The sequence below is a fragment of the Pogoniulus pusillus genome, chromosome 10 (assembly GCF_015220805.1).
Source record: "Pogoniulus pusillus isolate bPogPus1 chromosome 10, bPogPus1.pri, whole genome shotgun sequence".
Taxonomy (NCBI): Eukaryota; Metazoa; Chordata; class Aves; order Piciformes; family Lybiidae; genus Pogoniulus; species Pogoniulus pusillus.
Window position 1 is genome coordinate 27,893,519 of NC_087273.1, and position 12,556 is coordinate 27,906,074.

Below are 12,556 nucleotides of genomic sequence, written 5' to 3' on the forward strand. Positions count from 1 at the left end.
CACACAGCACCACATGGAGTTACCCCAGTCCTGGGCTAGAGCTGCTTTGCACCTTGGTGGTTTGGATCACAGCCAGTAGCATTGTATTCTTTCTAAAATTTTGCTTGGACAAGCTTGCAGAAGAATCAGCTGCACCTGGAAAAGTGAATCCCAGCAAGAATAACAACAAAATAATAAACCAAACAGCCTACTTTTATTCTTTTGAAATCACTTTTGCCTTCCTCTTGCTAGGTCAATCATAAACGGTCTGTGTCAGCACCAGGGCTGGTCAGATTCAGACACACACGATAGCTGTTCTCTGAAAGCAGCCTGTGTGCCAGGCATGGAATATAAATCACTGAGAGGCGAGATCAGCCTGTTTTCTCCCTCCCTTGGAGGCTGCTATCAGAAAAAGGCCGATGCAGCTCACTTTAAGACAGGTCATCATTCCTCCCAGGCGCTGTAAACTGCGCGAATCGTCATTTCAACACTCCACCGAGAGCGCGGGTCTCTGGCTAACTCTCACTGCTCTCCGCACCAGCGTCCCCGACTTCCCTACCGGGACCACCCTTCACTGCTTCGGGCTAGCCGATGCTACTGGAGCCCAAGGCCGGTTACTGGCCAGGACTCCTGTTTCCTCGGGAGTCAACCGAACTCCTCAGCAATCGCCTCGTCTGGCTCCCCCAAGCGTAGGCGCCTGTGGGGAGAGACCCTCCTCCCCCTCCCGCCTGTCTCAGACGAGAGCGCGGAGAAACTCTCACTTGGAACAGTGGAGGCAAGGACCCGTAACGACCATGATCATCACCATCCTCCTCCACCAGCCCCCGGGGCTTAGCCGGGGGTCTAGAGAGGGCTTCGATACGCTGCAAAAAAGCAAGAGGCGAAGGGAGGGAGCGACGAGAAAGCAAATGGGCGCTGCCGCTTTAAATGCCGTCCCAAGGGGCGTGGAAGGGGCCGCGAAGGGGCTGCCGGCTGGGCGGCGGGGAGGCGGGGGCGGCGTGGAGCGCAGCGCCTGTCGGCGGGAGCGGAGTTGGCCGGGGAGGAGGGAGCGCGGGTGGCGGCCGCGGCGGCTCGGGTCGCACTTAGCTCTCCGCTATGGCCACGTCTCCATGTAGCAGCAGCGGCGTCTCTTCGTCGTCCTCGTCGGGGTTGGGCGCAGATGCGGGGCTGGAGATCCGCACGCGCTCCGTGGAGCAGACGCTGGTGCCATTGGTGTCGCAGGTAGAAATGCCGCCGCGGGAGACAGCCTCCCCCTCCCACGCTCCCCCCTCTCCCCTTAACACACACTTTCCCGCCTCGCCGCTGTCCCCCAGGGTTAGGGAGTTAGCGCTGCAGCGCCGGCTCCCAGGGTCGGGGTCGGGGTGGTCTCTTCTTCCTCTCTCCGCCTGGGACGGAGCTTGGCCGCCGCTACCGCTGAAGTTTGCAAGCTCGGGTCGCGGTGCTTCGTAGCCCCTCTGCTCCGACCTCTTCTCTCGGCCTCCTTTTTCGCGTCCCGGGCCCGAGGTCCCGATATACCGCTGCTGGAGCGCCGGGATGCGTGTGTTGATGCTGCTTGCACATCTCTCCCCGAGAAAGACTCCGAAGTTCCCCGCAAGGTCGCGATGCCGTTGCATAACGCCCGCGGCGCGAAGGCGCTGCGGTCCGCCGCGGGATGCCACGGTCGGGGTGCGGCGGCGGGGCAAGGGGCTGGTGGGCGCTGGTAACCGCGGTACGGCGGAGAGCCTGCACTGCCGGCCGAGGTCCCCGGCCGTCCCGATGGCGTTGCGCATGGGGGGAGGCTTCTCTGCTCACAGCTTGGCACTGAGGAGAGTGGTCGGCTTCCAGGGGGCTGGGGAAGCTTTGTGTTTTCGCGGTCCGGCCTGAACGATGCAGTGATTGGAGTCCTTTCCGCAGCGGAGGGTAGTGACCGAAGAAGATAAGTAATAGCCACACTGTGTCTTGGTGACCTCTTAACGTGTCCCGCACAGTGCTGAAGAATTTTAAACAAAAAACAGGCTTTCAAGTGGTTTGCTACGTAACCATATGCCAACCAGCTTGATGTTTGTGGGTTGAGTTTTTTTGTTGTTGTTGGTTGGTGTTTTTTTTTCCAGATCTCTAGTTGCAAAATATGCGTTTGATATACCCAATAACATTGTTATTTCTTGAAAAATGATGTATGAGAACAGCACCGTGTTTGTTTGCTGTGCAGCATTTTTGTACTTGGAGCACTGATGATCAAAGTTGCTAAGTCGGTACCTCTCTGTACAGAATTAACCAATGTGTAACAATAACGCAAAAATAACAAGTCCTGCTGAGGTCAAGTCATGTTTATACCATCACAGCCCATCTGGAAACAAACTGTTGTAAGCCTTACTTTGGGTTTGTACAGCTGGGCTGTGGGAAGGGTAGGTGATGGGTAATTGTTTATGTACTTATCGTGGTTATTTGTCTTTCTCTGGACAAATCAGTCAGTTGGAAGAAACCTGTCAGAAGGAGTAAACCACTTGTTCTGAAGCAAAGTTAAATGAATCCTCTAGTGAAACATTTGGGAGAGGTAAAATACGGAGACCACTTTTAGGAATCTTAGGAGCAAAGAGACCCCTCCAGTTACAAAGGCTGAATTTAATTGTGCATGTGAAATTTTTACTTCTAATAGATTTCTGCGAGTATGTGCACATTCTTACTCTGCTGGAACACCCTTTAAGAACAGTGACCTGATTTCGCTGAATGTGTTGCATATAAGTTTTCATTGACCACAAAACCTATGGCTGTCTGCCAGAAGCACTAAGAATCTTTCACTTCCCCTGTATACAGCACAAGGTGTCTGAGCATTTGTGAACGCTTGGAGCTTACTGTTTTCCTAGTAAAGCACTGCAAACTTTAGACGAGCTTGTTCTCTTGAAGTGCGAGTGCGGAGCTCCATTCAGATTCAGGCTGAAGGTGCTGATTATATCAGCAGTAGCTCCCTACCTACACTTGCTTGATAAAATGCCCAACTTACTGTGCTGGTTTATCAGTTCTGTTTGTAGTGTTTCATGTGGGTTGTTCAGTAGAGGTCTCTCTGGGTGGCTTTGTTTGGGTATTTATGCAGAAAGAGTGTTTATAGAGTACTTAATCTCTGAGTGGTTTTGTATTCTGCTATGTATCAGCAGTAATGCTCAGGACTCTTTTTCTGTTTGTATGAAATACACTTGCAAAGGATATTTTTCTTGCTGGGATAGTTTTCCCTTTGAGAAAAGCTGAGAAGCAATGTGATACTTGTATACTATTGGAAAAAAAAAACAAGTCAGAGTGTTGCTGCTACTTTCACTTACTGTAAGCAAAGAGGAAACAAAGGGTGCCCTGTTACAAACTCCCTTTAGTCTCTCTTGCGGAGCTAAATCTTTTCTTTTTATTTAAAAAAAAAAAAAAGCTGCATTGATTCTTATTTAAATTCAAGTACTGTGTAATACATTATCCTAATTGATGTGTGATATGGTAATCGTTGTTTGTTCTTACTCAGCAAATGTGATGGGTTTCCTTGTTGTTATGGGTTTTTTTAGTTACACTTTGTGGCTTGACTTTTCTTATGGACTATACAGTGTCAGAATATATTTGCAGCCCACAGTGCTATAAGGTTACTGTTTACCCAACAGGAGAAATTACCATTAAGAGTCATTAATGGATATATTTGTTGATCAAGTTGTTTTTAAAGCTCACTGTTTACAGAGTTAAACTAAGTCTTCAGTTTCTGTAGATCTGTTCAGACCTTGATGTGTGTGACCCTTTTCTAGTAGTATCACAAAAGACAAAAAGAGATGGTAGGTTTAAGCATGTGTGCTAACACTTTTATTTTCTCTACCTACATATCTGTACTGCAAGAGAATTATTTTACAGTATTGTGCAAGGCTTGTGGCATGCAATCCAGAAGATAAAGACTGCTTTTGGGGCCAACACCCCCCACTCCCTGGCCCCGCAGTTTTCTTTTAGAACAAGTGGAATTCTTTTGGATATGTCTTTGGTTTAATGTTCCACGTGTATGTAGCACAGCCTTCTTTAAAATCTAGGCATCTGTTTCACTGCTGTCCATTTCTAGTCTAATTATGTTGGTTTGGTTTTTTTTTTGGAAAGTTTTTTGGCATTTGAAGTCAGGAAGGGTGTTTAAATTGGTCACTGCTGACTCACTTAATAACAAGTCATTTAAACAGTTAAGGAAAGGCAAAGACAGGGAAAAATCACTTTCCAGGATGTGGCTCCACCAGTGGTTTCCTTAGCTGTCATTATATACCTGCTTGCTAGTCTAGCAGCAGTTGGGCATCTTCATAGCTGTAGCGGTATGCCTGCCTGTATCTGTTCTAAGGAAGCATTCTGAGAAGCTGCAGAACAGCTTTTTGTCAGCCTTCACAGCCGAGTGTTTGGGAAGAGTTAACTGAGAGGGAATCTTGAGCTCTGTCTGTATATGGTCCTGTAAGAACAAAGTCAACTTTAACAGTCTAAGGTGACCTGTTCTCCACCAGCCCGTGTGATTACAGCTAGCTGCTCAAGCTCAGAAAGCCCATTTTGTCACAGGCACTTTGAAAAATCACAGAATGGTAGTGGTTGGGAAAAGCTTCTAAGATCACCTAGTTCAGCCCCTCTGCTTGAGCAGGTTGCCCTGGACTGTATCCGAGTGAGCCTTTAGTATCTCTAGAGAAGGAGACTCCACAGCAGTGTGCAGACTGTTCCCGTACTCTGCACCTTCAAATTAAAGATTTTTCATATGTTTTTGTGGAACTTTCTGTGTTTCACCTTGTGCCAGTTGCCCCTTGTCCTGTCGCTAGACAACACTGAAAAGAATCTGGGCCCCATTCTCTTTATACTCACCTTTTAGATTATTTATAAGCACTGATAAGATCCCCTTTCAGTCTTCTTCAGCCTAAAAAGAGACCCATATCTCTCAGCCTTTCCTTGTGAGAGACATGCTTCAGTCCCCTCGCCATCTTCATAACCCTCTGCTATACTCTCCAGTAGTTCCTTGCCTCTTGAACTGGGGAGCCCAGAACTGGACACAGTACTCCAGATGTGGCCTCACTAGGGGAGAGTAGAGAAGGAGGAGAACCTCCCTCAACCCATCGATCACAATCTTAATACATTGCAGGAAATCACTGTCCTTGGCCACAAGAGCACACTGCTGTCTCATGGTTAACTTGTTACCAACCAAAACTCTAGGTTCTTTCTGTGAGGAGCTGCTTTCCAGCAGATTGATCCTGTACTAGTGTGTGAGGTTATTTCTCTCTAGGTGCAGGATACTACACTTGCCTTTGTTCCTCTCCAGCCTGTTCAGGTCTTGCTGAATGGCAGCACAGCCTTGTGGTATATCAGCCACTCCTCTCAGTTTTGTATCATCAGCAAACTTTCATCCATGTCACTGATGAATGTATTGACCAAGACTGGACTCAGTACTGGCCACTGGGGAGCACAATTAGCTACAGACTTCTAACTAGACTGTGTTGCTCATCACAATGCTCTGAGCTCTTAGCCAGTTCTCAATACATGTTTCTGTCCACCTGTCTAACCCTCACTTCTGAAGATGAACTGGGAGGCTGTTATGTGAGACAGTGTCAAAAGCCTTGCTGAAGTCGAGGTAGGCCACATCCATTGCTCTCCTCTCACCTACCCAGCCAGTGTCATGGCTAGCATAGAAGGCTATTGGATTTGTCAAGCATGATTTCTGATTGACCACTCCTATTAACCTTTTTCTTGAAAATGACATTCAGAATGACATCACCTTTCCAGGGATGAAGGTGAGACTGGTGGGTTTGTACTTTCGTGGGGCATCCTTCTTGTTCTTTTTGATGACTGGAGTGATGCTGGCTTTTCTCCAGTGCCCAGGCACCTCACCTGTTCTCCATGACCTGTAGAAGACAGAGAGTGGCTTAGCAATGACATTCACCAGCTTCCTCAGCTTTTATGAGTGTATTCCATCAGGGGCTGTGGATCTGTGGATGTCCAGCTTGAGTGATCTCTGACAAGATTCTCCTTGGCAAAGAAAATGTTATCTTTCTTCAGATTTCCTGTTTTACCTCCAACTGCTGAGGACTGGCCTTTGCAGTAAAAGCTGAAGCAAAGAAGGCATTGCTTTACTCCACCTTCTCTGTATCCTCCATTACCAGGGTACCCACCTGATTCAGCAGTGGGTCCATGTTTTCCCTAGTCTTCCTCTTGCTACTGATGCACTTGACAAAGCACTTCTTGTTGCATGCCTACGTGTTGCTTAATGTGTTTTTCCAACTTTGTTCTTGAAGGAGATTCTGTCAGCGGTTTTGGAAGAGGCTTGAGCTATGTAGTCAAAATAACTACAAAAAGCTCACAATATCAATGTTTCTGAATTTGGTTATTGTGAGTCTTACATTCTGAATCAGTTAAACACTAGTACGTGCCTTGAGGTGCATAAAACAAATGTGTTCTTTACTATGGTACTGTGTTTTTGCATTTTCTAAAGCCAGCTGTAATTCCCTTTTCAGTAAACATTATATAGTTCTATAACATTACATAATGTTCTGTCAGTATTCTGTTTTTCCAGATCTTTCTGGGGTTGCTTATGAGAGCCTGAGGAAGAACCAAGCAGTGTTTTCCCATTTATGTGAAAAGCTCACTGATGAATTTTCAGACTTAGAACAGAACACCCATCCCATATATAATCAGTGGTCTTTTTTTCTCTTTTTATTTGTTTAGTTTTAATCAATTACTAGTGGCATCCCTCAGAGACTGATACAGGGACCAGTATTGTTTGATGTCTTTTATTAATCAGCTGAATGTTGGGGTGATGGGTCAGCATGTTCAACATGTGAACCCCCCTACAGAGAGTTGAATAGTGTCTGATGTGATGGAGAATAGAGCAGCTAGATAAAGGCACAGGATAGATAGGTGATCTGGCAGGAATACCAGAAAGTCAAATGTACCAAGTTCTGCATCTGGGTCAGGATAACATCAAACAAGAGTAGAGGCTGGGATCAGCTCTCTGCAGAGAACCTTAGTGGGGTAGACACGGAGTTGAGTATGCTACTGGTGGTATATTTTGTCTGTAGGCTAGCAGTGTTTTTGAGGAAGCTGTTTTGTGGTTAAGGTTGTCCACGTTATACACAGCAATAGAACTCTGAACATTCAATTCTTCAGTATACTTTTAGATGTGGACCTTAGTGTGTGCCCTTACTGAAGGATATTTCCTCTGGATGTAACAAAGGAGCTTCCGAAGGCTGACTGTTGGAAAGGCATATGCATGTGGTGTCAACACCAGCCAAAATGTGTATATGAGGATTATATATGATAAGTGACATATGAGACACCTTTCAATGAACATTGTTTTCTTATAAACTTAAGAGCCACAAAACTAGTAATCTTGGCAATTAGTCATGGATTTGTTTTGATTAAGTCTTTTGCTAACAGCCTTTAAGCAGAGAGTCCTGTTTTAAGAGCACTGTTAGATTTCTAACTTGATAGAACTAACTTTTTATTCTTGACATTCTACAATAACTGAGGGGAAAAACATGACCACATTTTCCCTGTCTGCTTTTGTTCCACACCATGCATCTAATCTTCATAGAATCAACCAGGTTGGAAGAGACCTCCAAGATCATCCAGTCCAACCTATCCCCAGCCCTATCCAGTCAACTAGACCATGGCACCAAGTGCCTCATATAAAAGCTGGTGTTTCAATGTCTGTAGTCATGTTGTACTGCAGTACAGGCTCATTACATAGCTACTTTGGAACCAGTTGTAAACCAAATGTATTTTCTCTTTCTTTAGCAGCTAAGAGGAAGTGTTTCTTAGACTCTCTGGATAATATTAATAAAGTTGTGAAATATCTGTAGGCTCATTCCCTTCCTGAACTTCAGCATTCAGTCCAAGCTCTCATCTACTTCTAACTTTTTTGCATTGCCTGTGCAGCAGATGCATTGGGAAATTTGTTCCAGCAAGTCCTTTGGCTGCCTTGTTTCACTTGGCATTTTTTTGGTACCTCTCTCTTTCTCTTTCCCATGTCTGAGGTGCTAAAGGATTCTTACATTGTTGGCTGCTCTTTCTCCTGTATGGTGCCAGGGCTTGCACTTTGCTCCTTAAGGCTCTTTTTGAAGAGAAAATTCCTTTTTGGAGAGTATGATAATCCACATTAACCTTAAAGTTGTTTCTTTTAATGCATCTGAGGAAGATCTGAGTGCACTTCTTTCAAAATGCTTCTTGGGTACTACTTTTTATCCTTCTTTTTTTTTTTTTTTTTTTTTTTTTTAAATTCAGGTAACTTAAAGGCTTAGAGAAGTTGATTCTCTTTTTTTTTTCTTTGTTGTGAATTAACTTGGCATTCAGTTGAGACTTGCCACTACTCTTGAGTAATAAAATTATGAATTCACAGGACGTCAGGGGTTAGAATGGACCCAAAGAGATTGAGTCCAACCTCCCTGCCACAGCAGGATCATACAATCTAGGTCAAGTCACAGAGGAATGCATCCAGACAGGCCTTCAAAGTCTCCAGAGAAGGAGACTCCACAACCTCTCTGGGGAGCCTGTTCCAGTGCCCTGTGACCCTTCCAGTAAAGAAGTTCCCTCTTGCGTTGAGGTGGAACCTCCAGTGCTGCAGCTTACATCCATTGCTCCTTGTCCTATCCCAGGGAGCATTTATTAAATCCTCTCTCAGTCTTCTCCAGACTCAAACGCCCCAGATGCCTCACCCTCTCCTCATTAGGCAGCACTCCAGCACCCTAATCATCCTTGTAGCCCTCTGCTGGACTCTCTCGAGCCTAACCCTGTCCCTCTTAAACTGGAGACCCCCAAACTGAATGCAGTAAAATTACAGCATGGGGGCTTGCATTGTAACTTGTACTGAGTGAAGCAAGCCTCCTGCTAGGCTCTTCATCATTTCAGTCCTGTACTGCAGAGAAATGGTGCCACGGGCTCAGAGTCATCCGCCTTAACTGCTGTCGAGTCTAGAAGCATATGGTGTGCTGCCTGCCTATGAAGCTGCACCTCATTAATTTCAGTTAGTCACTAACTTACTGACTCTTCTCCCTTTCCCTCCATAGGTCTTGTGGGTTAAGTTGTGAGCTTGTGGCTTGTGTTCTGAATCTTCCACTTGATATTTTTTTTTCCTGGAAAATGAAGCTTGCAGCAGGTTCACTGTTACTCAGCCTATACTTAGTACTCTTTGTCTCTAAAGAAGCCTGATTATTTCACTTTAATTTATGCAGAAAAAATAATCCTATGAGATCATTATCTAGGTGTAGAAAATGCCATTACTTAAGTCACAGGTTTCTTTCTGGGGGTTGCAGATTTCCCTTTAGTGAGGCTAGTTTTTAATTGATGGCTACTTAGTCACAGTATCACCAAGGTTGGAAGAGACCTCACAGATCATCAAGTCCAACCCTTTACCACAGAGCTTGTTAGAAAATAGTGAAAGGGAAATAGATAATTTGGAGTTGTGGCTTTTAAGGTGTTGTGGCCGTTTGAGCTAGATTCCTAGCTGAGACATAAAAAAAAAGTGGAATAAAGAATCTTAGAAGCTGAAGAGTATTAGAGTCTTTGAGTAGAGAGGTGAACATTCCAGAGATAGGCCATAAAGTGGCAACAGTGGTTAATATCATTTCATTGGAGCATCAAAAGCTTATGCCTGGAAGCACAGCTTGTACATACAGCTGCTTTGCTGTGCCCGCTGCTATCTTTCCCCACTGCTGTTTTGGCTGCTACCTTGCTGCTTCACTGCTGATTGAACCCATCCCCATCTTTTTTAAGGGTATTATATTCTGTAGTAGTTTCTTCTCTTTATACTGTTATAAAAAATTCTTTTTTTTTTTTGACTTCCCAAAATTCTGAGTTGTAGTGAATTTACTGAGGGAGGGATCTGCTCTAACCCATTACAGGTGTACTGGGGAGCACAAGTGTGCCTTAAAATTAATCTACCTATTTAGGATATTCTTTTTCATTAATATTAATTGTTAATATCACTAACTATGTTCTGCTTTACAAGAAAAAAAATGCACTTGAACATTTTATCACTCCATGAAATAACTGTTTTCAGGTGGTGGGGTTTTCTTCATTTGGTTTTCATTTCAAGTAGCTGCAGTAAGATGCTGCTCACTGACATAGCTGAAAATCAGTTGCACTTTTTCACTGGAATTTTATCTTTCACGTTTGTGAGATCTGGTTAATTTACTTTTCTACAGATTAAACAACTCTTTGTACTTCTCTTGCAGAATGAGTGTTAAATTGAAACTGCCTCACAAGGATCCTGCACAAAAAGAATTAAGAGCAGTTTTCTTGCTGTTCAGCATTGTTAACAGATGGTTTTAGATAGATTAGGTAGGGAAATCCCCAAAGGATGAATTATGAATTAATGATTGCAAACAACTTTATAGTTTAATGAAACTATAGCTTCACTATCTAGCAAGGGTAGTGAAACCACAGTACTGTGTGGTACTGTGAGCCTATGGTTTTACACATGGATTTATTTTATGTTTATTAATTCATTGCCAAAGCATAACCCTTGCTAGATAGAGCCTTCAGTGCTGGTTTTTACACATTGAAATGTATTGCATTCCATTACTAGCGTTGTTTAAAGCCGGTGGGGTAAACGCATAGTGATTGGATTCTAGTGGCAATTTGTAGTTGTTGATCTACTCTGGGTACTGAATTCTTGTTTTTGTACAAAAATTAATTCTAATGTGATAACTCCTGAACACAACTCACTAAAAGCATGTATGAGCAAATGCTAAGGCTTGCTTAGCTGCAGATGGAAAAGTAAAGAATCATGCAGTGTTATCTTAGGGAAACTGATACTGTACTGAATTTTTTTTGAAGCTGAATCAATCTAACACCACAAATTATATATTTTCAAATACCAATAAAGTAAACTTATGCTGTTGTAACATATTGTATAAATGTGGGGAGGTTGAGTGTTGTTTTGGGGTATTTTGTTGGTTTCGTTTGTTTGCTTTGGGTTTGCCTTTTGTTGGTTTGGTTTGGTTTGGTTGTTGTTATGAACTTATCCACAGGTGTCAAAATTGTTCAGAAGGGAAGTATTGTCCAAAGTTGCAAGTGCTTAATTTGTGGGAGTTAGGCAAATATATTGGAGTGTTCCCTTTTAATTTCTTTATTGTATCTCAAAGTTACATTTAACTATTCTTAATTTTTTTTTCCAGATGAATGAGTTTTTGTTGCCCTCGAGCTTTTCAAGGAAGCAATCAGAGGAATATACAGGCTCTTTAACATAAATAAGATAAAGGCTCCTGAATTATATGAAGTTCTTGTTTTGGTTTACACTTCTGTAGGCGGAAAGTAGTTGGATTTGCATAGCCTTTTCCAGAGTGCTCTCTACTTCTCCATTAATCCCTAGGGCAAATAAACATGTGCGTTTTTAAGATGAAATACCAGATGTTGCTCTGAAGTGGTGTGTTAAAATGCTGCTAAGGAAGCTTTCTTTAAAGAAAGGTTGGAGGTAGCCTCCTGTTTGCAGCATGTGTTCCCCAAGGATCAGTGCTGGGCCCTGGATGAGGGCATTGAGTCCAGCATCAGTAAGTTTGCAGATGACACCAAGCAAGCAGCAGGTGTTGGTCTGTTGGAAGGTAGGAGAGCCCTGCAGAGGGACCTGGACAGGCTGGATGGGTGGGCAGAGGCCAATGGGATGAGATTTAACAAGGCCAAGTGCAGGGTTCTGCACATTAGCCACAACAACCCCAAGCAGCACTACAGGCTGGGGACTGAGTGGCTGGAGAGCAGCCAGGAGGAGAGGGACCTGGGGGTACTGATAGATAGTAAGCTGAAGATGAGCCAGCAGTGTGCCCAGGTGGCCAAGAGAGCCAATGGCATCCTGGCCTGCATCAGGAACAGTGTGGCCAGTAGGACAAGGGAGGTTATTCTTCCCCTGTACTCAGCACTGGTCAGGCCACACCTTGAGTACTGTGTCCAGTTCTGTGCCCCTCAATTCAAGAAGGATGTTGAGGTGCTGGAACGTGTCCAGAGAAGGGCAACAAAGCTGGTGAGGGGCCTGGAACACAAACCCTATGAGGAGAGGTTGAGGGAGCTGGGGGTGTGCAGCCTGGAGAAGAGGAGGCTCAGGGGTGATCTTATTACTATCTACAACTACCTGAAGGGACATTGTAGCCAGGTGGGGGGTGGCCTCTTCTCCCAGGTAACCACCAATAGAACAAGGGGACACAGTCTCAAGTTGTGCCAGGGTAGGTCTAGGCTGGATGTTAGGAGGAAGTTGTTGCCAGAGAGAGTGATTGGCATTGGAATGGGCTGCCCAGGGAGGTGGTGGAGTCACCGTCCCTGGGGGTCTTCAAGAAAAGCCTGGATGAGGCACTTAGTGCCATGGTCTGGTTGATTGGATAGGGCTGGGTGCTAGGTTGGCCTGGCTGATCTTGGAGGTCTCTTCCAACCTGGTTGATTCTATGATTCTATGTAGTGCAGGACAGAGTGAGTATCTGATATTCATGTTAGTGAAGCTACCTGTTTATGAGACTAGGGAGCAACTTTTAGTATGTCTGTAGAAGCCAATCCTGACTTGAGTAGAAAGAATTCTCAGTGGCAGGTAGTATCACTATGTTGTCCCTTTATTACAGTGGTTTTAGTTCCACAACAGTGTCTTGGTTGG

General features: G+C 44.6%; 1 protein-coding gene across 1 annotated transcript in view; it reads left to right on the forward strand.

Moving 5' to 3' along the window:
- Positions 1 to 984: 984 nt before the first annotated feature.
- CTNNAL1 (catenin alpha like 1) overlaps positions 985 to 12,556 on the forward strand; it is a 64,999-nt gene continuing 53,427 nt past the window's right edge. Inside the window, exon 1 of the mRNA XM_064150060.1 lies at positions 985 to 1,200. Within this exon, the coding sequence (XP_064006130.1) occupies positions 1,075 to 1,200 (126 nt within the window). The 5' untranslated portion in view covers positions 985 to 1,074. The remainder of the gene's footprint in view (positions 1,201 to 12,556) is intronic.